Source organism: Coregonus lavaretus (genome assembly GCF_964263955.1).
Source record: "Coregonus lavaretus genome assembly, chromosome: 7".
Classification (NCBI taxonomy): Eukaryota; Metazoa; Chordata; class Actinopteri; order Salmoniformes; family Salmonidae; genus Coregonus; species Coregonus lavaretus.
Genome location: NC_139994.1, coordinates 44010341 through 44034350, shown reverse-complemented (window position 1 = coordinate 44034350; position 24010 = coordinate 44010341). Strand labels below are relative to the sequence as shown.

Sequence of the window (24010 nt, the reverse complement as noted above, 5' to 3'; positions counted from 1 at the left end):
CAAGGCAGCTGGGACCATAGTGCCAAGAAAACAATTGGTAACACACTACGCCGTGAAGGACTGAAATCCTGCAGCGCCCGCAAGGTCCCCCTGCTCAAGAAAGCACATATACAGGCCCGTCTGAAGTTTGCCAATGAACATCTGAATGATTCAGAGGAGAACTGGGTGAAAGTGTTGTGGTCAGATGAGGCCAAAATCGAGCTCTTTGGCATCAACTCAACTCGCCGTGTTTGGAGGAGGAGGAATGCTGCCTATGACCCCAAGAACACCATCCCCACCATCAAACATGGAGGTGGAAACATTATGCTTTGGGGGTGATTTTCTGCTAAGGGGACAGGACAACTTCACAGCATCAAAGGGACGATGGACAGGGCCATGTACCGTCAAATCTTGGGTGAGAACCTCCTTCCCTCAGCCAGGGCATTGAAAATGGGTCGTGGATGGGTATTCCAGCATGACAATGACCCAAAACACACAGCCAAGGCAACAAAGGAGTGGCTCAAGAAGAAGCACATTAAGGTCCTTGAGTGGCCTAGCCAGTCTCCAGACCTTAATCCCATAGAAAATCTGTGGAGGGAGCTGAAGGTTCGAGTTGCCAAACGTCAGGCTCAAAACCTTAATGACTTGGAGAAGATCTGCAAAGAGGAGTGGGACAAAATCCCTCCTGAGATGTGTGCAAACCTGGTGGCCAACTACAAGAAACGTCTGACCTCTGTGATTGCCAACAAGGGTTTTGCCACCAAGTGCTAAGTCATGTTTTGCAGAGGGGTCAAATACTTATTTCCCTAATTAAAATGCAAATCAATTTATAACATTTTTGACATGCATTTTTCTGTATTTTGTTGTTGTTATTCTGTCTCTCACTGTTCAAATTAACCTACCATTAAAATTATAGACTGATCATTTCTTTGTCAGTGGGCAAACGTACAAAATCAGCAGGGGATCAAATACTTTTTTCCCTCACTGTATGTGATTCAGTTTCAGTTTTTTTGGGTGTACATGGTGACTAGAGCAAAGTTCCTGTCCTTTTCTCTGCAATAGATTGTGTAAAAACTCCTCCACTCCCTCGTCTCCGTTCTTGTCCCTCTCCCCCTCCTCCCTCCCTCCCTCCTTCCACCCTTCCTGTATTGCAGTCCTGTCCCAGGAAAATGGTGACTTTGATCTGTCTGATGCCTTGGGGGATGGCGATGTCACTAAAGCACGTAAGTACAGAAAGACTTACTGCTGTCTTTTTCCGCACAACCTGGATTCATGCTTTGTCTATAGAATACATGGACAATGCATTCAGTTGACAATGTCTTTCTAGCAAGGTTTGCGAAAATTCCATTTCAATTCAGTCAATTCAGGAAGTAAACTGAAATTCCAATTGTTTCTCATACAGAAACATTGATGAAAACTGGATTTGGAATTTCAGTTTACTTCCTGAATTGACTTAATTTAAAAATGATTTATTCCAACCCTGATTTCCAGTGTCTGAGTACGAAGCTATGCATTCTGTGTAACATCGTTCTCTTCTCTTTTCCTCAGCAGCAGCAGCAGCCACACCGAAACCCAAACTATTTCCATCGGGAGCAGGTAAACGATCCCAGATTCACTAATTAATCTAGATATAGACTATCTCTGTTATTGATTATATCTGCCTGTACCGTAGATACCATCTATTATATTGGCAGGCATTTAAGCTGGTATTGACCACTTGAAAGACTACTAATAAAGATGTAGTGTATGTTTTGCTATTGATTATATAAGGTTCTAACATTAGAAAAAGCAGCATCTACTTCCAATTCTCCCTATATCAGCATAATGCAGATACTGTGTGTGACAAGCTGGCTGATACCGTGTCATCTAGAAGGTATAAAAGAGGAACTGAGAAATAGTTATAAAAATACTTTTAAAAACTGCTGATTTACACTTCAGCTCCACTATAGATGTCGCGTTGCTTTGCCCTCAGCGTCACGTCAATGTGACGTTCTACCTGCTACACAGTGTGTGTTGTTATTTCTCATTATTTCAATTCACAAGAATTCACATCGACAATTGAACCTCTGCGATTCTTGAGCTTGGACGCTGCCATTGGACGTGATGCAACGTTATGGATGATTTTCAAGTACATACAGTGCCCTCCACAATTATTGGCACCCCTGTTTAAGATGTGGTCGAGGACTTCCAAAAATTCTCATTTTTAAAAAAAAACAACATAGAACCCAAATGCAAAAAAAGAGAAAAATCCAACCTTTTATTTAAGTACATTACTGGCACCCCTGATGTTAATACTTTGTACAACCCCCTTTTGCCAACAAGACAGCACTTAATCTCCTCCTATAACATTTCACAAGATTGGAGAACACAGAGAGAGGGATCTTTGACCATTCTTCTTTGCACAATCTTTCTAGATCATCCAGTGTCCTGGGTCCTCTCTTATGCACTCTCCTCTTTAGCTCGCCCCAAAGGTTTTCGATTGGGTTGAGGTCTGGGGACTGAGATGGCCATGGGAGGACCTTGAGTTTGTGACTGCTGAACCATTTTTGTGTAGATTTTGCCACATGTTTTGGATCATTATCCTGCTGAAAGACCCAATGACGACCCATCTTCAGCTTTCTGGCAGAGGCCATCAGGTTTTTATTTAAAATGTCCTGGTAGTTCAAAGCGTTCATAATGCCATGCACCCTAACAAGGTTCCTAGGGCCTTTGGAAGAGAAACAGGCCCATAGCATCACAGATCCTCCACCATACTTCACGGTGGGCATGAGGTGCTTTTCGGCATACTCATCTTTTGTTTTACGCCAGACCCACTTAGAGTGTTTGTTGCCAAAAAGCTCAATCTTAGTCTCATCTGACCAAAGCACACGATCCCAGTTGAAGTCCCAGTGCCGCTTAGCAAACTCCAGACATTTACGTTTGTGAGTGTTAGTGAGAAAAGGCTTTTTCCTTGCATGCCTCCCAAACAGCTTGTTGGCATGTAGAGAGCGTCTGATGGTTGTTTTGGAGACTTTGTGACCCCAAGATGCCACTCTTTGATGCAATTCTGACAGTGAGCTTAGGACTTTTTTTTACTTCTCTTACCATCCTCCTCACTGTGCGTTGTGGCAAGATAAACTTGGGACCTCTTCCAGCCTTGTTTGTCACTGTTCCAGTTATTTTAAACTTCTTAATGATTCCTCTGACTGTAGATACGGGCAAGTTAAGGCGAGTGGCTATTTTCTTGTAGCCATTGCCTGACTTATGAAGGTCGACACAAATCTGCCTTACTTGAATGGTGTGTTCTCTTGTCTTTGCCATGTTGACAAATGGGTAAGAGAATTAGGCCTCTGTGTCACGTCATATTTATACCCCAGGGAAACAGGAAGTCATGAATTACTAATTAAAAGTTCCTAGATACCCTGACCAACTTTAGCAACTACAGAAAAATATATTTAAAAAAAAATCAATTAACATTTTCAGTGGAATTGTTAGGGGTGCCAATAATTGTGGGACACATGATTTCAAGTTTATTTTTTTCTAAATGTGTGATTTTTTTTTTTACCACCAAAGTAATGTACTTAAATAAAAGGTTGGATTTTTTTTTTTTTGCATTTGGGTTCTATGTTGTTTTAAAAAAACTTAGAATTTTTGGAAGTCCTCGACCACATCTTAAACAGGGGTGCCAATAATAGTGGAGGGCACTGTATGTTGTAGAATTAAACACCTATATGCCTTAAAATGTTTATGGATTGAGAACCAGTTGAAGGGTTAATACAGAACAGAGACATTTATGTGTTTTTCATAAACTCCCTGCAGCTGGTCTGGGTATGTCAATGACATGTGATGGCTGTGTGGAGATTGGAGTAACAATGGACCTAGTGTTATCATTTGTTTTGCTTATGACCCTATGACCTGACACATGGCCACATGCACATAATCTCAAGGGCCAGGGAGGATGGTAAATGATAAATGCCTTAATGTATGTACGTGTATTATTTGTAAAGAAAGGGTCTGCAACCATATAATGAGATTAGGGAAAGGGTCTGCTACCAATATAGTGAGATTAGGGAAGAGGCTTCTTGTGGAAAAGCGCCCATGACCTTTTGGAGTAAATTACAGGTGACATCTGGACGTTGAAAGATAAGGGTAGAGTGGCACTAAAATAAGTTAATCATTTGCCCTAAGGGGAGGGACTGTATATGCTATGTAACATGATTATGCATTTGTGTGTATAAAAGGGAGCTCTAAGCCAAAGAGAGACAGTTGTTGCTCCATGAAGCAAGCTCGGCTTTGTTATGCAAATAATATTTTTAAATTGACTACTTTTTGAGTCAAATATTTCTACGACAACGTGAGCGCAACACGGGCAGTATAGCAGCTTTCATTGAGTTCAAAGGATGCGTTCCCTTGATGGCTGATGGCAATGCCAGACGCCCGGTGGCTGTAGTGTCGCAGGGCCGTTACAAAGTAAACGCACATGGCTGGTGGTTAAAACAAATGGCTCTCCCACAGTCAGGAAACATGTTTTCAAGAAAACACAGGCCCTGGTTACACATTGCAGGCACCTGTGCCAATGAGCAATGCAATACAACAGGCAATGATAGAGATCAGGTTATGGATTAAATGAATGAATTGACACAGAAAATAAATAACATTGCATGACAATAATCGACGGTTTAAAAATGTCCATAAATACTTTGAATCCATATACACTGCTCAAAAAAATAAAGGGAACACTAAAATAACACATCCTAGATCTGAATGAATGAAATAATCTTATTAAATACTTTTTTCTTTACATAGTTGAATGTGCTGACAACAAAATCACACAAAAAGTATCAATGGAAATCAAATGTATCAACCCATGGAGGTCTGGATTTGGAGTCACCCTCAAAATTAAAGTGGAAAACCACACTAAAGGCTGATCCAACTTTGATGTAATGTCCTTAAAACAAGTCAAAATGAGGCTCAGTAGTGTGTGTGGCCTCCACGTGCCTGTATGACCTCCCTACAACGTCTGGGCATGCTCCTGATGAGGTGGCGGATGGTCTCCTGAGGGATCTCCTCCCAGACCTGGACTAAAGCATCAGCCAACTCCTGGACAGTCTGTTGGTGGATGGAGCGAGACATGATGTCCCAGATGTGCTCAATTGGATTCAGGTCTGGGGAACGGGCGGGCCAGTCCATAGCATCAATGCCTTCCTCTTGCAGGAACTGCTGACACACTCCAGCCACATGAGGTCTAGCATTGTCTTGCATTAGGAGGAACCCAGGGCCAACCGCACCAGCATATGGTCTCACAAGGGGTCTGAGGATCTCATCTCGGTACCTAATGGCAGTCAGGCTACCTCTGGCGAGCACATGGAGGGCTGTGTGGCCCCCCCAAAGAAATGCCACCCCACACCATGACTGACCCACCGCCAAACCGGTCATGCTGGAGGATGTTGCAGGCAGCAGAACGTTCTCCACGGCGTCTCCAGACTCTGTCACATCTGTCACATGTGCTCAGTGTGAACCTGCTTTCATCTGTGAAGAGCACAGGGCGCCAGTGGTGAATTTGCCAATCTTGGTGTTCTCTGGCAAATGCCAAACGTCCTGCACGGTGTTGGGCTGTAAGCACAACCCCCACCTGTGGATGTCAGTCCCTCATACCACCCTCATGGAGTCTGTTTCTGACCGTTTGAGCAGACACATGCACATTTGTGGCCTGCTGGAGGTCATTTTGCAGGGCTCTGGCAGTGCTCCTCCTGCTCCTCCTTGCACAAAGGCGGAGGTAGCGGTCCTGCTGCTGGGTTGTTGCCCTCCTATGGCCTCCTCCACGTCTCCTGATGTACTGGCCTGTCTTCTGGTAGCGCCTCCATGCTCTGGACACTACGCTGACAGACACAGCAAACCTTCTTGCCACAGCTCGCATTGATGTGCCATCCTGGATGAGCTGCACTACCTGAGCCACTTGTGTGGGTTGTAGACTCCGTCTCATGCTACCACTAGAGTGAAAGCACCGCCAGCATTCAAAAGTGACCAAAACATCAGCCAGGAAGCATAGGAACTGAGAAGTGGTCTGTGGTCACCACCTGCAAAACCAGTCCTTCATTGGGGGGTGTCTTGCTAATTGCCTATAATTTCCACCTGTTGTCTATTCCATTTGCACAATAGCATGTGAAATGTATTGTCAATCAGTGTTGCTTCCTAAGTGGACAGTTTGATTTCACAGAAGTGTGATTGACTTGGAGTTACATTGTGTTGTTTAAGTGTTCCCTTAATTTTGCAGTGTATTTAAAAGAGTAATTTAGTCCATAGTGAAGGGCTCTCCTTCACATTTCCTCCCCCTTGTCCAGTTTCACAAAGCTTGCATCAGTGAGACAGGAAGAGAAACAGCCACCCGTGTAGTTGCCATCGAGTTCACTTTAATTGAATTACTGTTCAACCTTCACCTTGCTATAGTGCATACTGAATGAAAAGTCCCACATGACCACATCCCCTCCAGATTCTGGAACACAACTCCCCTTCCATACTAGGGCTATACATAGCTTCCCCTTCATGCAATCAAAGCCCTGCGGGCCAGGACATTACACCTGGGACAGGGCTACAGGCAGGCTGTACTGGACCTCTGGGTTGTAATCAATGGGCGCCTGGACCGGTGCTCCCTCCAGGCAGTAGCAGCAAACATTTACCCCAACCAAACAAGGGGTTTTCCCTGCTGCTCCTATACCAGGCTCTGCTGCTCTCCTCAGGGCTCAGCAACCGTCTACTTCTGCCCCTCCTGGACTCTCCTCCAATGGAACACTGGCACCGTGGTTAGCTGACCTCCTCTGCTGCTGGTCTGCATCCTCAGGACTGTATCTGCTCGAGGCCTCTTGGCTGTTAATTCAGTCCATCCTGGAACCTCAGTCTTGACATCTTCTAAAAACCTATTAAAACCATAGGTCACCCCAAAGGATAGGGGCTAATCCCAATTCTGACACCAAATGTGACAAGCTGGCCGATACCTTCTCATCTAAAAGGCATAAAAGTGGAACTGAGAAATAAATAGATGTAAAATTACTTCATTTATTTTTAAAACTGCAGACGTGCAAAGTAGACTTCTTCTTCGATTAGGTTTTACGGCAGTTGGCATCCAATATACATTATGTTGCATTACTGCCACCAACTAGACTTGGGTATGAACCCATTATACTTTGCGCCACAAAATACGGTCTGAAAGGACGGGATCCCACCACACAATCTGCCTCCTTTGCACCGGATACTTCTGATCCACAGCACCATGGGCACCCCTACAAGTAACACATACCACTTCTTAATAATCACAATAATCTACGGTTTAAAAATGTCAATAAATACTTTGAATCCATATATTTGAAAATAGTAATTTAGTCCACCATGAAGGGCTCCCCTTCATACTGTGTGTATGCCTACTTTTTACCCTCTACTGTAACTACAGTGCCTTCAGAAGGTATTCATACCCCTTGACTTATTCCACATTTTGTTGTGTTACAGCCTGAATTCAAAATGGACTAAATATATTTTTTCCTCACCCATCTACACACAATACCCCATAATGACAAAGTGAAAACATGTTTTTAGAAATATTAGCACATTTATTGAAAATGAAATACATAAATATCTAATTTACTTAGGTATTCACACCCCTGACTCAATACATGTTAGAATCACCTTTGGCAGTGATTACAGCTGTGAGTTTTTCTGGGTAAGTGTCACGTCGTCGTATTGAACAGACCAAGGCGCAGCGTGATGAACGAACATGTTTAACTTTATTATCTTTAGTGATAATAGAACACAATCAACAAAACAAGAAACGACTCGTGAAGTCCACGGTAACAATGACCGAACACGGAACAAGAACCCACAAACACAAAGGGAAAATAGACAGTATAAATATGGCTCCCAATCAGAGACAACCAACGACAGCTGACACTCGTTGCCTCTGATTGGGAGTCACTCTAGCCAACATAGAAATAAACACACCAGAATTACCAACATAGAAATAAACACATAGAATGAATACACCCTGGCTCAACATATAGAGTCCCAGAGCCAGGGTGTGACAGTACCCCCCCCTAAAGGCGCGGACTGCGACCGTGCCTCAACTTGAACAAAACAGGGGAGGGCTTGGCGGGCATACCTCCTCGGCGGCGGTTCTGGCTCCGGCCTTGACCACCACCCTCCAATACACCCCCCATAGCGCCCCTGGTCCAGTCTGGCCCCGCCGGCTGGAGCTGAACTGGACTTAGCAGGAGCGGTTAGCTTCAGCTCCATAGTGGAGCAGTTGACCGGTACCTTCCCAGGCACCGGTGGCCCAGGCACGGGTTGTGCTGGACTGACGACGCGCACCCCTGGCCTGGTGCGTGGAGGAGGAACGGGCCTTACCAGGCTGACGACTCGCACCCCTGGCTTGGTGCATGGAGGAGGGACGGGCCTTACCAGGCTGACGACTCGCACCCCTGGCTTGGTGCGTGGAGGAGGAACGGGCCTTACCAGGCTGACGTCTCGCACCCCTGGCTTAGTGCGAGTGGCAGGAACAGGCCGGGCCGGGCTGGCGACGCGCACCATATACTTGGTGCGAGTGGCAGGAACAGGCCGGGCCGGGCTGGCGACGCGCACCGTATACTTGGTGTGAGTGGCAGGAACAGGCCAGGCCGGGCTGGCGACGCGCACCGTAGACTTGGTGCGAGTGGCAGGAACAGGCCGGGCCGGGCTGGCGACGCGCACCGTATACTTGGTGCGAGTGGCAGGAACAGGCCGGACTGGGCTGGCGACGCACACCGTAGGCTTGGTGCATGGAGCAGGGACAGGCCGGGCTGGGCTGTCGACGCACACCGTAGGCTTGGTGCGTGGAGCAGGGACAAGCCGGACCGGGCTGGCGACGCATACCGTAGGCTTGGTGCGTGGAGCAGGGACTGGCCGGACTGGGCTGGCGACGCACACCGTAGGCTTGGTGCGTGGAGCAGGGACAGGCCGAACCGGGCTGTGGAGACGGATAGGAGACCTGGAGTGAAGAGCGGCCACAACCCGTCCTGGCTGAATGCCTACCCTCACACACTCTGTGTGAGGCATCCGCACAGGACGTACAGGGCGGTGTATCCGTAACCTGGTGGCCTTCTGAATCCGCCCCTTTTCTGCCTCCGTCAGCCCCGTCGTCCATGCCGTGTGCCCCCCCTAAACATTTTCTGGGGTTGCCTCTCGCCTGTCCGACGTTGACCCGTTTGGCGCCGCTGCTCCTCTCTATGGCGCGCCTCCACCGTCTCTTCTCCCGGCGCTTCCTCCCATGTCCAGCCCAAGAGCTGCCCCTGGACACGCTGCTTGGTCGTTGCATGGTGGGTTCTTCTGTCACGGTCGTCGTATTGAACAGACCAAGGCGCAGCGTGATGAACGAACATGTTTAACTTTATTATCTTTAGTGATAATAGAACACAATCAACAAAACAAGAAACGACTCGTGAAGTCCACGGTAACAATGACCGAACACGGAACAAGAACCCACAAACACAAAGGGAAAATAGACAGTATAAATATGGCTCCCAATCAGAGACAACCAACGACAGCTGACACTCGTTGCCTCTGATTGGGAGTCACTCTAGCCAACATAGAAATAAACACACCAGAATTACCAACATAGAAATAAACACATCGAATGAACACACCCTGGCTCAACATATAGAGTCCCAGAGCCAGGGTGTGACAGTAAGTCTCTACAGTGAGGGAAAAAAGTATTTGATCCCGTTGCTGATTTTGTACGTTTGCCCACTGACAAAGAAATGATCAGTCTATAATTTTAATGGTAGGTTTATTTGAACAGTGAGAGACAGAATAACAACAAAAAAATCCAGAAAAACGCATGTCAAAAATGTTATAAATTGATTTGCATTTTAATGAGGAAAATAAGTATTTGACCCCCTCTCAATCAGAAATATTTCTGTCTCTCAGGTTTATTTTATACAGGTAACGAGCTGAGATTAGGAGCTCTTAAAGGGAGTGCTCCTAATCTCAGTTTGTTACCTGTATAAAAGACACCTGTCCACAGAAGCAAGCAATCAATCAATCAGATTCCAAACTCTCCACCATGGCCAAGACCAAAGAGCTCTCTAAGGATGTCAGGGACAATATTGTAGACCTACACAAGGCTGGAATGGGCTACAAGACCATCGCCAAGCAGCTTAGTGAGAAGGTGACAACAGTTGGTGCGATTATTCGCAAATGGAAGAAACATAAAATAACTGTCAATCTCCCTCGGCCTGGGGCTCCATGCAAGATCTCACCTCGTGGAGTTGCAATGATCATGAGAACGGTTAGGAATCAGCCCAGAACTACACGGGAGGATCTTGTCAATGATCTCAAGGCAGCTGGGACCATAGTCACCAAGAAAACAATTGGTAACACACTACGCCGTGAAGGACTGAAATCCTGCATCGCCCGCAAGGTCCCCCTGCTCAAGAAAGCACATATACAGGCCCTTCTGAAGTTTGCCAATGAACATCTGAATGATTCAGAGGAGAACTGGGTGAAAGTGTCGTGGTCAGATGAGACCAAAATCGAGCTCTTTGGCATCAACTCAACTCGCCGTGTTTGGAGGAGGAGGAATGCTGCCTATGACCCCAAGAACACCATCCCCACCATCAAACATGGAGGTGGAAACATTATGCTTTGGGGGTGTTTTTCTGCTAAGGGGACAGGACAACTTCACAGCATCAAAGGGACGATGGACGGCGCCATGTACCGTCAAATCTTGGGTGAAAACCTCCTTCCCTCAGCCAGGGCATTGAAAATGGGTCGTATATGGGTATTCCAGCATGACAATGACCCAAAACACACGGCCAAGGCAACAAAGGAGTGGCTCAAGAAGAAGAACATTAAGGTCCTGGAGTGGCCTAGCCAGTCTCCAGACCTTAATCCCATAGAAAATCTGTGGAGGGAGCTGAAGGTTCGAGTTGCCAAACGTCAACCTCGAAACCTTAATGACTTGGAGAAGATCTGCAAAGAGGAGTGGGACAAAATCCCTCATGAGATGTGTGCAAACCTGGTGGCCAACTACAAGAAACGTCTGACCTCTGTGATTGCCAACAAGGGTTTTGCCACCAAGTACTAAGTCATGTTTTGCAGAGGGTTCAAATACTTATTTCCCTCATTAAAATGCAAATCAATTCATAACATTTTTGACATGCGTTTTTCTGGATTTTTTTGTTGTTATTCTGTCTCTCACTGTTCAAATAAACCTACCATTAAAATTAGACTGATCATTTCTTTGTCAGTGGGCAAACGTACAAAATCAGCAGGGGATCAAATACTTTTTTCCCTCACTGTAGGCCACTCAGAAACATTAAATGTCGTCTTGGTAACCAACTCCAGTGTATATTCTGCCTTGTGTTTTAGGTTATTGTCCTGCTGAAAGGTGAATTTGTCACCCAGTGTCTGTGTTGGATTTGCCCCAAACATAGCACTTTGTATTCAGGACATAGAGTTAATTTCTTTGCCACATTTTCTGCAGTTTTACTTTAGTGCCTTATGCATGTTTTGTAATATTTTAGTATTTACACTCTTCCTTCTTTTCACTCTGTCATTCAGGTTAGTATTGTGGAGTAACTACAATGTTGTTGATCCATCCTCAGTTTTCACCTATCACAGCCATTAAGCTCTGTAACGATTTTAAAGTCACTTTTGGGACTCTGGCAACGGAGTTAGGAAGGACGCCTCTATCTTTGTAGTGACTTGTTAAGCACACTTAAACCTATTTAGGCTTGGCATAACAAAGGGGTTGAAAACTTGTTGACTCAAGACATTTCAGCCTTACATTTTTTATTAATTTGTAAACATTTCAAAAACATCATTCCACTTTGACATTATGGGGTATTGTGTGTATTTTTTATTTTTATTTATTTTTTATGCCATTTAGCAGACGCTTTTATCCAAAGCGACTTACAGTCATGTGTGCATACATTTTTACATATGGGTGGTCCCGGGGATCGAACCCACTACCCTGGCGTTACAAGCGCCATGCTCTACCAATTGAGCTACAGAGGACCACAGGCCAGTGACAAAAAATCTCAATTGAATCCAATTTCAATTCAGGCTGTAACACAACAAAATGTGGAAAACTCTATTTCCCCCAGCTCTTTTTACTTATTTACATTTACATTTTAGTCACTTATTTTTTCTTTTTTGAGTTTACGGCACCTGGTATTCCCAAGCTGTCTCCCGTCCCAGTACTAATCAGGCCCGACCCTGAACAGGCGGGTTCAGGGTGGTATGGCCACAATCGTATTTTGTTTACCTCGTTTTCTCCCTGAATTTGGTCCCTTGGCTCATCTCTGTGTGAATACTTTCTGAAGGGACCAATACCCCTACTTACCAGATGCATGAAAATAATTCCTAGTGCAAATTTAGACAAATAAAAAAGACTAATAGGTGGCCGGGCACAAAGCGGTTAAATAATCTACATCTCTTAAGCAGGTAGGCAGTAATAGGTATGTTATACATGGGCATTGTCTTGACGTGTATCTAATCTAGCCATGGTTTGACTGTACTGACTTCAGTCATTTTGATGTTGTGTTCTTCAGACCTGGACCTGTTAGACTTCTTTGGAGAAGGAGAGAAGATTACCACCACCAAAGCTCCTTCTAAGGTTCCTCCTAAAGTCCCAGCCACCAAGACCCCGCTCAAACCCAAACCCAAACCAGGTGAGACATGAGGGAAGAAACCACCATAACATTCAGGCTTTCTAATCAGACCCTTTACACTTAACAAGTGAATGGAGAAATCCCTGCAACTGCCTGCTTACTAAACCAGCATGCATTAAGTCTCTCGTTTAGGAGAGTCTTTTACCCCAAGTGACTCACAAGTAGGCTATGTAGAAGACATGTGGTGTACTTAGCAAATGTAATGGCTACAGTAGGCAGACGTAGTGTAGAGTCAGCCAATTCTGCTTGTCAATAGATATTGATAATAAGCTAAAAGTCAGTCTTGGGTTTGAGTCAGCTGGAACAGTTGCTGGGTAAACTATTGACAACAAAGTCTAGACAATGGTTAAGATGGATCACTACACTCAAACCATTTGAGAACCACTGCTATAAGATACCATGGTACCATCAACACATGTATGTCTGAACCTCTCTTGTGAAAAAGGCTGTCCCTTATTTGTTAGTCATAGTCTTGCCCTTGCACCCCTTGTTAATGTTGTGCAGAGGAGGCTGGTGAGAGGAGCTATAGGAAGACGGGCTCGTTGTAATGGCTGGAATGGAATAAATGGAACAGAGTCAAACATGTGGTTTTCGTGTGTTTGATGTGTTTGGTACCATTCCATTGATTCCATTCCAGCCATTACAATGAGCCCGTCCTCCTATAGCTCTTCCCACCAGCCTCCTCTGATGTTGTGGTATTAACGTGTATGTAAATTTGCAGTCCCCATACTATTCTAAGATCATCTCTAGCTAAATCCCCTGCACCTCACAAGCACCTCTACTATAGTACTGTATGGGATTCCATTAACCCTACTAGCTATCCCTAGAGTGATCACAACACTAACAGATCTGTACAGAACTTCCTAACACTACTTAAACAAAGGGCTAGATTCAACCCGGAGCGTGGAAGAGCCGCGTTATAGCGTGATTTACATTTAAAGGGAATTTCCGATTGAGCCGGCATATGCAGCGTTTACTGTGAATGCAGTCCCTGCGAACGCGGAAACATTGCCTTTAAATTCCAATCACGCTATAGCCAAATCTTCCACGCTCTGGACTGAATCTAGTCCTATGCCTTGCATTAAACCTAGCCTGGTTCAACCAGACTGAACGCTAACTAGGCTATACTAACTCCTGAGCACTCACTACACTAACAGATAACACCCAGGCTGATTTTGACTTTGGGCCCAGCCTCCGCCCGGGCCTGCTCCCCCGCGCCACCAAGGGCCCACGTAACCCACCTAGGCCCCAGCCCGGTTGGTACCGCTACCGCTTAACGAACAGACTTGGGTTCAAATACTATTCGAAATGCTTCTTTGGACTATTCTATTGGTCCATTAAGCTAGGCAAGCACAAACAAGCACGGATAAAGTATTTCAAATTATTTTGAATAGCATTTGAACCCAGGTCTGTTAATGAACCATTCCCATTCCATAATTAGAACCACCATCCCACCCTCCTGTTGTTTTCACATCTGTGTATACTACTTTTGACCAGGCCCATATTTGGGGAACAGGGTGCCATTTCAGATGCAGCCTATGTATCATTATCAATATACATGTATATTTCCATTGTCTTACATCATGTAGCACGACTCCCGTCTGCACTGTTGGTTGAAGGACTAGCGCTGCTAATGGGTGACGTATGGCTCTTGTCGGAAGACAATGCCTATGTCCCATCAGTCTAAAACAGAGGTGTAGAAATACAGAGTTTGGCAAACTCAGTTTGAGATTTTAGGCACCATTTTGACACCAGATGTTCCATGCATTCTAATTAGAATGCAGATTAGAATGTTAATGTCATGGAACGTTTGGATCCGACATGGAGGCTAGTTTGCCAAAATCTCTATACAATATCAATGGCTCTGGTCTAAACTAGCTTCCTTGTTCCTGGTCTCTGCTTTGCCTCATGAACACTGATCTGATTGGACTGGACAGATGACAACTCCTAATGGTTATAATGGGGGAGAGGAGATGAAGAAATTAGATGAGGAAAGGAAGCAAGATAAGATTATTGGAACACACTCCATGTCTATACATTCACACACATTATAGTGGTATCTTGTCTGCATCAATGACATCTTGTTCTCCTATAGCACACCATTGTAGACACACTGTAGGCACACACACCATGTTGTTTACATATTGTTGCTGTTGTTGTGTGTCTGTTGTCTGTTGTCACACATGTTGTTGTGTGTGTATCTGTTGTGTTTTGAGTCAGTATCTTCGTTTCGCTGTTTGGCTTTTGAGCTATGGAACACTGTCACATTCTGGAATGCAACCAAGTGACCAAACAACAGTTTGACCTTTGAATGACCTTTGGACCTATTTAGTATGTATCCAATCCCTAAATGTCTTGTTGTCCTTATTTGTGGTCATTGTATGTTTGTGTATTTGTTGTATACAACAGCTTGTTGTATATTGCTCTATCGCAAGAATGCTTGGTATATTGTGACGTACAGTTGAAGTCAGAAGTTTACATACACTTAGGTTGGAGTCATTAAAACTTGTTTTTCAACCACTCCACACATTTCTTGTTAACAAACTATAATAATATAATAATAATATGCCATTTAGCAGACACTTTTATCCAAAGCGACTTACAGTCATAGTTTTGACAAGTCGGTTAGGACATCTACTTTGTGCATGACACAAGTAATTTTTCCAACAATTGTTTGCAGACTATTTCACTTATAATTCACTGTATCACAATTCCAGGGGGTCAGAAGTTTACATACACTAAGTTTACTGTGCCTTTAAACAGCTTGGAAAATTCCAGAAAATGATGTCATTGCTTTAGAAAGTTCTGACAGGTGTACCTGTGGATGTATTTCAAGGCCTACCTTCAAACTCAGTGCCTCTTTGCTTGACATCATGGGAAAATCCAAAGAAATCAGCCAAGACCTCAGGAAAAAATTGTAGACCTCCACAAGTCTGGTTCATCCTTGGGAGCAATTTCCAAATGCCTGAAGGTACCACTTTCATCTGTACAAACAATAGTACGCAAGTATAAACACCATGGGACCACGCATACCGCTCAGGAAGGAGACGCGTTCTGTCTCCTAGAGATTAACGTACTTTGGTGCGAAAAGTGCAAATCAATCCCAGAACAACAGCAAAGGACCTTGTGAAGATGCTTGAGGAAACAGGTACAAAAGTATCTATATCCACTGTAAAAACGAGTCCTATATCGACATAACCTGAAAGGCCGCTCAGCAAGGAAGAAGCCACTGCTCCAAAACCGCCATAAAAAAGCCAGACTACGGTTTGCAACTGCACATGGGGACAAAGATCGTACTTTTTGGAGAAATGTCCTCTGGTCTGATGAAACAAAAATAGAACTGTTTGGCCATAATGACCATCGCTATGTTTGGAGGAAAAAGGGGGTACTTGCAAGCCGAAGAATACCATCCCAACCGTGAAGCACGGGGTGGCAGCATCATGCTGGGGGGGTGCTTTGCTACAGGAGGTACTGGTGCACTTCACAAAATAGATGGCATCATGAGGAAGGAAAATTATGTGGATATATTGAAGCAACATCTCAAGACATCAGTCAGGAAGTTAAAGCTTGGTCGCAAATGGGTCTTCCAAATGGACAAAGACCCCAAGCATACTTCCAAAGTTGTGGCAAAATGGCTTAAGGACAACAAAGTCAAGGTATTGGAGTGACCATCACAAAGCCCTGACCTCAATCCTATAGAACATTTGTGGGCAGAACTGAAAAGGCGTGTGCGAGCAAGGAGGCCTAAAAACCTGACTCAGTTACACCAGCTCTGTCAGGAGGAATGGGCCAAAATTCACCCAACTTATTGTGGGAAGCTTGTAGAAGGCTACCCGAAATGTTTGACCCAAGTTAAACAATTTAAAGGCAATGCTACCAAATACTAATTGAGTGTATGTACACTTCTGACCCACTGGGAATGTGATGAAAGAAATAAAAGCTGAAATAAATCATTCTCTCTACTATCATTCTGATATTTCACATTCTTAAAATAAAGTGGGGATCCTAACTGACCTAAGACAGGGAATTGTTACTAGGATTAAATGTCAGGAATTGTGAAAAACTGAGTTTAAATGTATTTGGCTAAGGTGTATGTAAACTTACGACTTCAACTGTAATTCTAGCCTAAGTGCATGTTTGGCTTGACATTAACCAATGGAGTTGGCAAGAGCACAAACAGATTTTGGACCAGGCTAACAGAAGCCACTTCTGCAGTGGTTTCCTCTCGGTTGAGGTGTGCTAGATGCCCTAACGCATCGTAGCAATGGTTTGTTCAGCTTCAACTTTGACTAACTTTCCCCAAATTTCCTGGTTTTCCAGAAATCCCGGTTGGAAGATTCCCAGAATAAGGAGAGAATAAGCACGAAATCCGTAATCCTCCAATGAGGATTTCTGGAAAACCTGGGTATTTTGGGAAAGTTACCATCATTTTGCAACTCTACCTTTGACCCCTGACCTGTGACCTCTCCCTGCAGCCAGTGATGAGTTTGACCTGAGTGATGCTCTGGACCCCAACAACGACATTGGTGGGAAGGACAAGAACAAGGGACAAGCAGGTTACCCGTTTTATTTATTATTTGTGTATTTAAGTGTTTTGTATTTTTTGTTAATTTGTTTATTTATTTTTGTTTGTTTGTATATTACATACTTATAGTGGGGGTTTGCAATAGGTATGGTACAGGGCTGGTACCAGAACGAATCAGTTGGAAGGGCATTTGATTTCCAAAGGGGGGCTCGCTTTTTCACGGGACCTCCTATGTGTGAACGAGCTTGGCAGGAACACAACCAGTCAAGATGTTTTCATCTGATTGTCAAACAAATCACTTAAAAAAGTAGGTTACCTTCGCACATTCTTCCAAAATAAGCCAAGCATCCGAACAGCTCATTCGCCAACTTTCCTTCAATTCGCAAGTGGCTGAAACTATCTCACTGGAGAAAGCATCCGATCGAGCGAAACAGCACCCTTCTGTCTTACTATATGTAGCCCATGTATCTGATGCTGTCTGACCTTGTCATACTATTTTTGGCCAGACAGCATCGGATACATGGGCTACATTTAGTAACTAATCAAAAGAGAACCATCGCACTCTCTCAGAAGCTTGGCTGGTGCGTAAAACCCGCGAATTCAGATAAACAAAGACGTGTAATGGGTTCGCACTCAAAAATATTATTCAATGTTTTATAAATTTTTTACTGCATCAGGGATAGCGTACACAGACGTTTCGGCTTTACAGCCTTCTTCAGTGCGTAGGTACAATTTTCTTTCATTCAAAACAGCATTTGTAAAGATCAACAGATGAGCAGCAGGTGCATCTAATCAGGGTTGCCACTCATCTGCCAATCAGGGTTGTGGCTTTTCTGGTCTAGCTGTATACAAATTAGTCACAAAGAGATACAGAATTATCAATCAATCAATCAATTTTATTTTATATAGCCCTTCTTACATCAGCTAATATCTCGAAGTGCTGTACAGAAACCCAGCCTAAAACCCCAAACAGCTAGTAATGCAGGTGTAGAAGCACGGTGGCTAGGAAAAACTCCCTAGAAAGGCAAAACCTAGGAAGAAACCTAGAGAGGAACCAGGCTATGAGGGGTGGCCAGTCCTCTTCTGGCTGTGCCGGGTGGAGATTATAACAGAACCATGCCAAGATGTTCAAAAATGTTCATAAGTGACAAGCATGGTCAAATAATAATCAGGAATAAATCTCAGTTGGCTTTTCATAGCCGATCATTAGAGTTTAAAACAGCAGGTCTGGGACAGGTAGGGGTTCCATAACCGCAGGCAGAACAGTTTAAACTGGAATAGCAGCAAGGCCAGGCGGACTGGGGATAGCAAGGAGTCACCACGGCCGGTAGTCCCGACGTATGGTCCTAGGGCTCAGGTCTCTCAGTTGGCTTTTCATAGCCGATCATTTAGAGTTGAAAACAGCAGGTCTGGGACAGGTAGGGGTTTCGTAGCCGCAGGCAGAACAGTTGAAACTGGAATAGCAGCAAGGCCAGGCGGACTGGGGGCAGCAGGGTGTCATCATGCCCGGTAGTCCTGACGTATGGTCCTAGGGCTCAGGTTCTCAGAGAGAAAGAGAGAACGAGAGAATTAGAGAGAGCATACTTAAATTCACACAGGACACTGGATAAGACAGGAGAAGTACTCCAGGTATAACCAACTAACCCCAGCCCCCCGACACATAAACTACTGCAGCATAAATACTGGAGGCTGAGACAGGAGCGGTCCGGAGACACTGTGGCCCCATCCGAAGAAACCCCCGGACAGGGCCAAACAGGAAGGATATAACCCCACCCACTCCGCCAAAGCACAGCCCCCGCACCACTAGAGGGATATCCCCAACCACCAACTTACAATCCTGAGACAAGGCCGAGTATAGCCCACAGAGGTCTCCACCACAGCACAAACCAAGGGGGGGGGGGGGTCGCCAACCCAGACAGGAAGATCACGTCAGTAACTCAACCCACTCAATTGACGTACCCCTCCCAGGGACGGCATGAAAGAGCACCAGCAGGCCAGTGACTCAGCCCCTGCAACAGGGTTAGAGGCAGAGAACCCCAGTGGAGAGGGGAACCGGCCTGGCAGAGACAGCAAGGGCTGTTCGTTGCTCCAGCCTTTCCGTTCACCTTCACACTCCTGGGCCAGACTACACTCAATCATATGACCTACTGAAGAGATAAGTCTTCAGTAAAGACTTAAAGGTTGAGACCGAGTCTGCGTCTCTCACATGGGTAGGCAGACTGTTCCATAAAAATGGAGATCTATAGGAGAAAGCCCTGCCTCCCGCTGTTTGCTTAGAAATTCTAGGGACAATTAGGAGGCCTGCGTCTTGTGACCGTAGCGTACGTATTGGTATGTACGGCAGGACCAACTCGGAAAGATAGGTAGGAGCAAGCCCATGTAACGCTTTATAGGTTAACAGTAAAACCTTGAAATCAGCCCTTGCCTTAACAGGAAGCCAGTGTAGGGAAGCTAGCACTGGAGTAATATGATCAAATTTCTTGGTTCTAGTCAGGATTCTAGCAGCCGTATTTAGCACTAACTGAAGTTTATTTAGTGCTTTATCCGGGTAGCCGGAAAATAGAGCATTGCAGTAGTCTAATCTAGAAGTAACAAATGCATGGATTAATTTTTCTGCATCATTTTTGGACAGAAAATTTCTGATTTTTGCAATGTTACGTAGATGGAAAAAAGCTGTCCTTGAAACAGTCTTGATATGTTCGTCAAAAGAGAGATCAGGGTCAAGAGTAACGCCTAGGTCCTTCACAGTTTTATTTGAGACGACTTTACAACCATCAAGATGAATTGTCAGATTTAACAGAAGATCTCTTTGTTTCTTGGGACCTAGAACAAGCATCTCTGTTTTGTCCGAGTTTAAAAGTAAAAAGTTTTCAGCCATCCACTTCCTTATGTCTGAAACACAGGCTTCTAGCGAGGGCAATTTTGGGGCTTCACCATGCTTCATTGAAATGTACAGCTGTGTGTCATCCGCATAGCAGTGAAAGTTAACATTATGTTTTCGAATAACATCCCCAAGAGGTAAAATATATAGTGAAAACAATAGTGGTCCTAAAACGGAACCTTGAGGAACACCGAAATGTACAGTTGATTTGTCGGAGGACAGACCATTCACAGAGACAAACTGATATCTTTCCGACAGGTAGGATCTAAACCAGGCCAGAACTTGTCCGTGTAGACCAATTTGGGTTTCCAGTCTCTCCAAAAGAATGTGGTGATCGATGGTGTCAAAGGCAGCACTAAGGTCTAGTAGCACGAGGACAGATGCAGAGCCTCGGTCTGACGCCATTAAAAGGTCATTTACCACCTTCACAAGTGCAGTCTCAGTGCTATGATGGGGTCTAAAACCAGACTGAAGCATTTCGTATACATTGTTTGTCTTCAGAAAGGCAGTGAGTTGCTGCGCAACAGCTTTTTCTAAAATTTTTGAGAGGAATGGAAGATTCGATATTGGCCGATAGTTTTTTATATTTTCCGGGTCAAGGTTTGGCTTTTTCAAGAGAGGCTTTATCACTGCCACTTTTAGTGAGTTTGGTACACATCCGGTGGATAGAGAGCTGTTTATTATGTTCAACATAGGAGGGCCAAGCACAGGAAGCAGCTCCTTCAGCAGTTTAGTAGGAATAGGATCCAGTATGCAGCTTGAAGGTTTAGAGGCCATGATTATTTTCATCATTGTGTCAAGAGATATAGTACTAAAACACTTAAGTGTCTCTCCCGATCCCAGGCCCTCGCAGAGCTGTGCAGATCCAGGACAGCTAAGCCCTGGAGGAATACGCAGATTCAAAGAGGAGTCCGTAATTTGCTTTCTAATGGTCATGATCTTTTCCTCAAAGAAGTTCATGAATTTATCACTGCTGAAGTGAAAACCATCCTCTCTTGGGGAATGCTGCTTTTTAGTTAGCTTTGCAACAGTATCAAAAAGAAATTTTGGATTGTTCTTATTTTCCTCGATTAATTTGGAAAAGTAGGATGATCGAGCAGCAGTGAGGGCTCTTCGGTACTGCACGGTACTGTCTTTCCAAGCTAGTCGGAAGACTTCCAGTTTGGTGTGGCGCCATTTCCGTTCCAATTTCCTGGAAGCTTGCTTCAAAGCTCGGGTATTTTCTGTATACCAGGGAGCTAGTTTCTTATGACAAATGTTTTTCGTTTTTAGGGGTGCAACTGCATCTAGGGTATTGTGCAAGGTTAAATTTAGTTCCTCAGTTAAGTGGTTAACTGATTTTTGTCCTCTGACGTCCTTGGGTAGGCAGAAGGGGTCTGGAAGGGCATCAATGAATTTTTGTGTTGTCTGAGAATTTATAGCACGACTTTTGATGCTCCTTGGTTGGGGTCTGAGCAGATTATTTGTTGCGATTGCAAACGTAATAAAATGGTGGTCCGATAGTCCAGGATTTTGTGGAAAAACATTAAGATCTACAACATTTATTCCATGGGACAAAACTAGGTCCAGAGTATGACTGTGGCAGTGAGTAGGTCCAGAGACATGTTGGACAAAACCCACTGAGTCGATAATGGCTCCGAAGGACTTTTGGAGTGGGTCTGTGGACTTCTCCATGTGAATATTAAAATCACCAAAAATTAGAATATGATCTGCTATGACTACAAGGTCTGATAGGAATTCAGGAAACTCAGAGAGGAACGCTGTATATGGCCCAGGAGGCCTGTAAACAGTAGCTATAAAAAGTGATTGAGTAGGCTGCATAGATTTCATGACTAGAAGCTCGAAAGATGAAAACGTCATTTTTTTTTTTGTAAATTGAAATTTGCTATCGTAAATGTTAGCAACACCTCCGCCTTTGCGGGATGCACGGGGAATATGGTCACTAGTGTAACCAGGAGGTGAGGCCTCATTTAACACAGCAAATTCATCAGGCTTAAGCCATGTTTCAGTCAGGCCAATCACATCAAGATTATGATCAGTGATTAGTTCATTGACTATGACTGCCTTTGAAGTGAGGGATCTAACATTAAGTAACCCTATTTTGAGATGTGAGGTATCACGATCTCTTTCAATAATGGCAGGAATGGAGGAGGTCTTTATCCTAATAAGATTGCTAGGGTGGACACCACCATGTTTAGTTTTGCCCAACCTAGGTCGAGGCACAGACACAGTCTCAATGGGTATGGCTGAGCTGACTACACTGACTATACTATTGGCAGACTCCACTAAGCTGGCAGGTTGGCTAACAGCCTGCTGCCTGGCCTGCACCCTATTTCACTGTGGGGCTAAAGGAGTTAGAGCCCTATCTATGTTGGTAGATAAGAGGAGAGCACCCCTCCAGCTAGGATGGAGTCCGTCACTCCTCAGCAGGTCAGGCTTGATCCTGTTTGTGGGTGAGTCCCAGAAAGAGGGCCAATTATCCACAAATGTTATCTTTTGGGAGGGGCAGAAAACAGTTTTCAACCAGCGATTAAGTGCTGAGACTCTGCTGTAGAGCTCGTCACTTCCCCTAACTGGGAGGGGGCCAGAGACAGGGTATGGGAGCGGGCATGAAGGGCAACTCACAAATCAATTGCCCCAGGTGTCCGCTCACCTAAAAACATCACATCAATTCATGAGACAGCCCACCACAAAGGAGATCAGGCAAAGCCGTTCATAAGTATGTGGGGCCAACACATAAATGATATGCAAAATCTGATATGGACAGTGTTCTTGTATAACAGTCTAAATGTGGCTTATAGGAAGGAGGCAAAATTGAATTATTCATTTAAACCATGTGGAGATACAGAATTGAATGTATATATCCACATGGCTTCTCTTTGGAGTAATTTGTTGTCATAGTCACCTCTACGTGGTGGATGAACTTTTTCGATCATGAAGGTGGATTCTGGAAAGCAGAACTTAAAAAGGAGTCTGATGATAATGTGCCAATGGTTATTGACAATAGACTTGATGCCATTACAGCTATCATTGAAAGTATAGAGTTGAAAGAAAACAGTTTATTCTCAAGCGGAAACGCTCAAGGAGAGAATTTTATTGTCTATCATCTGTGTCGCAGTCTATTAAGTTGGCTAACTGGTAAACCTCTTTTTAGGGGGAGAGGGTGATAACTATCAGCTGTCAATATAGTATTTTCTGTAAACTGTAGTACTTAGAGATTGTCCCTTCTTTGTAACAAGGACATCTAAGAAATGTATAGGTTAATGTTATTTTCCATAGTGAAGGAAATTGATTGTACTCTAGAGTTAATGTAGTTAAGAAATTCATTTAATTTCATTTCGGAACCCGTCCAGATCATAAATCAATAATCTATATAGCTGGTCCAATATTTAACCTAATCTTTGTAAGGATTATTTTCGTAAATAAAATCCAATTCGAATTTCCCCATAAAGAGATTTGCATAGTTAATGGAGCTAATGGAGTTCACATTGCTGTTCCAAAAGTCTGTAGATAGTAATATTTATATTTGTTGGGATATAGCGATGAGACATTAAGAGTGATTAACCAATCTCCTTCACTAATAACTGGTATACTTTGTAGTTTCAGTAGTAGAATTGCTATTTTGAATTAAAGAAAACTGTACCTACACGCTGAAGAAGGCTGTAAAGCCGAAACGCCTGTGTACGCTATCCCTGATGCAGTGAAAATAATAAAAACATTGAATAATGAAGTAAGCTTTATGCGACATACAGAACCAGTCAAAAGTTTGGACACACCTACTAATTAAAAACATTGAATAATGAAGTAAGCTTAATGCGACATACAGAACCAGTCAAAAGTTTGGACACACCTACTCCTTCCAGGGTTTTTCTTTACTTTGACTATTTTCTACATTGTAGAATAATAGTGAAGACATCAGAACTATGAAATAACAGATATGGAATCATGTAG

At 44.1% G+C, this 24010-nt stretch overlaps 1 protein-coding gene across 2 annotated transcripts in view; it reads left to right on the top strand.

Annotated features, from left to right (window-relative positions):
- Positions 1-24010, top strand: part of LOC311132655 (CD99 antigen-like protein 2) — a 41491-nt gene that overhangs the window by 6586 nt on the left and 10895 nt on the right. The window contains exons 2-5 of one of the 2 annotated variants that reach the window (XM_084165919.1): positions 1134-1202; positions 1528-1575; positions 12534-12653; positions 17129-17209. In XM_084165919.1, coding sequence (XP_084022045.1) covers positions 1134-1202; positions 1528-1575; positions 12534-12653; positions 17129-17209 — 318 coding nt within the window. The remainder of the gene's footprint in view (positions 1-1133; positions 1203-1527; positions 1576-12533; positions 12654-17128; positions 17210-24010) is intronic. The other variant, XM_084165920.1, reaches the window with a different exon arrangement.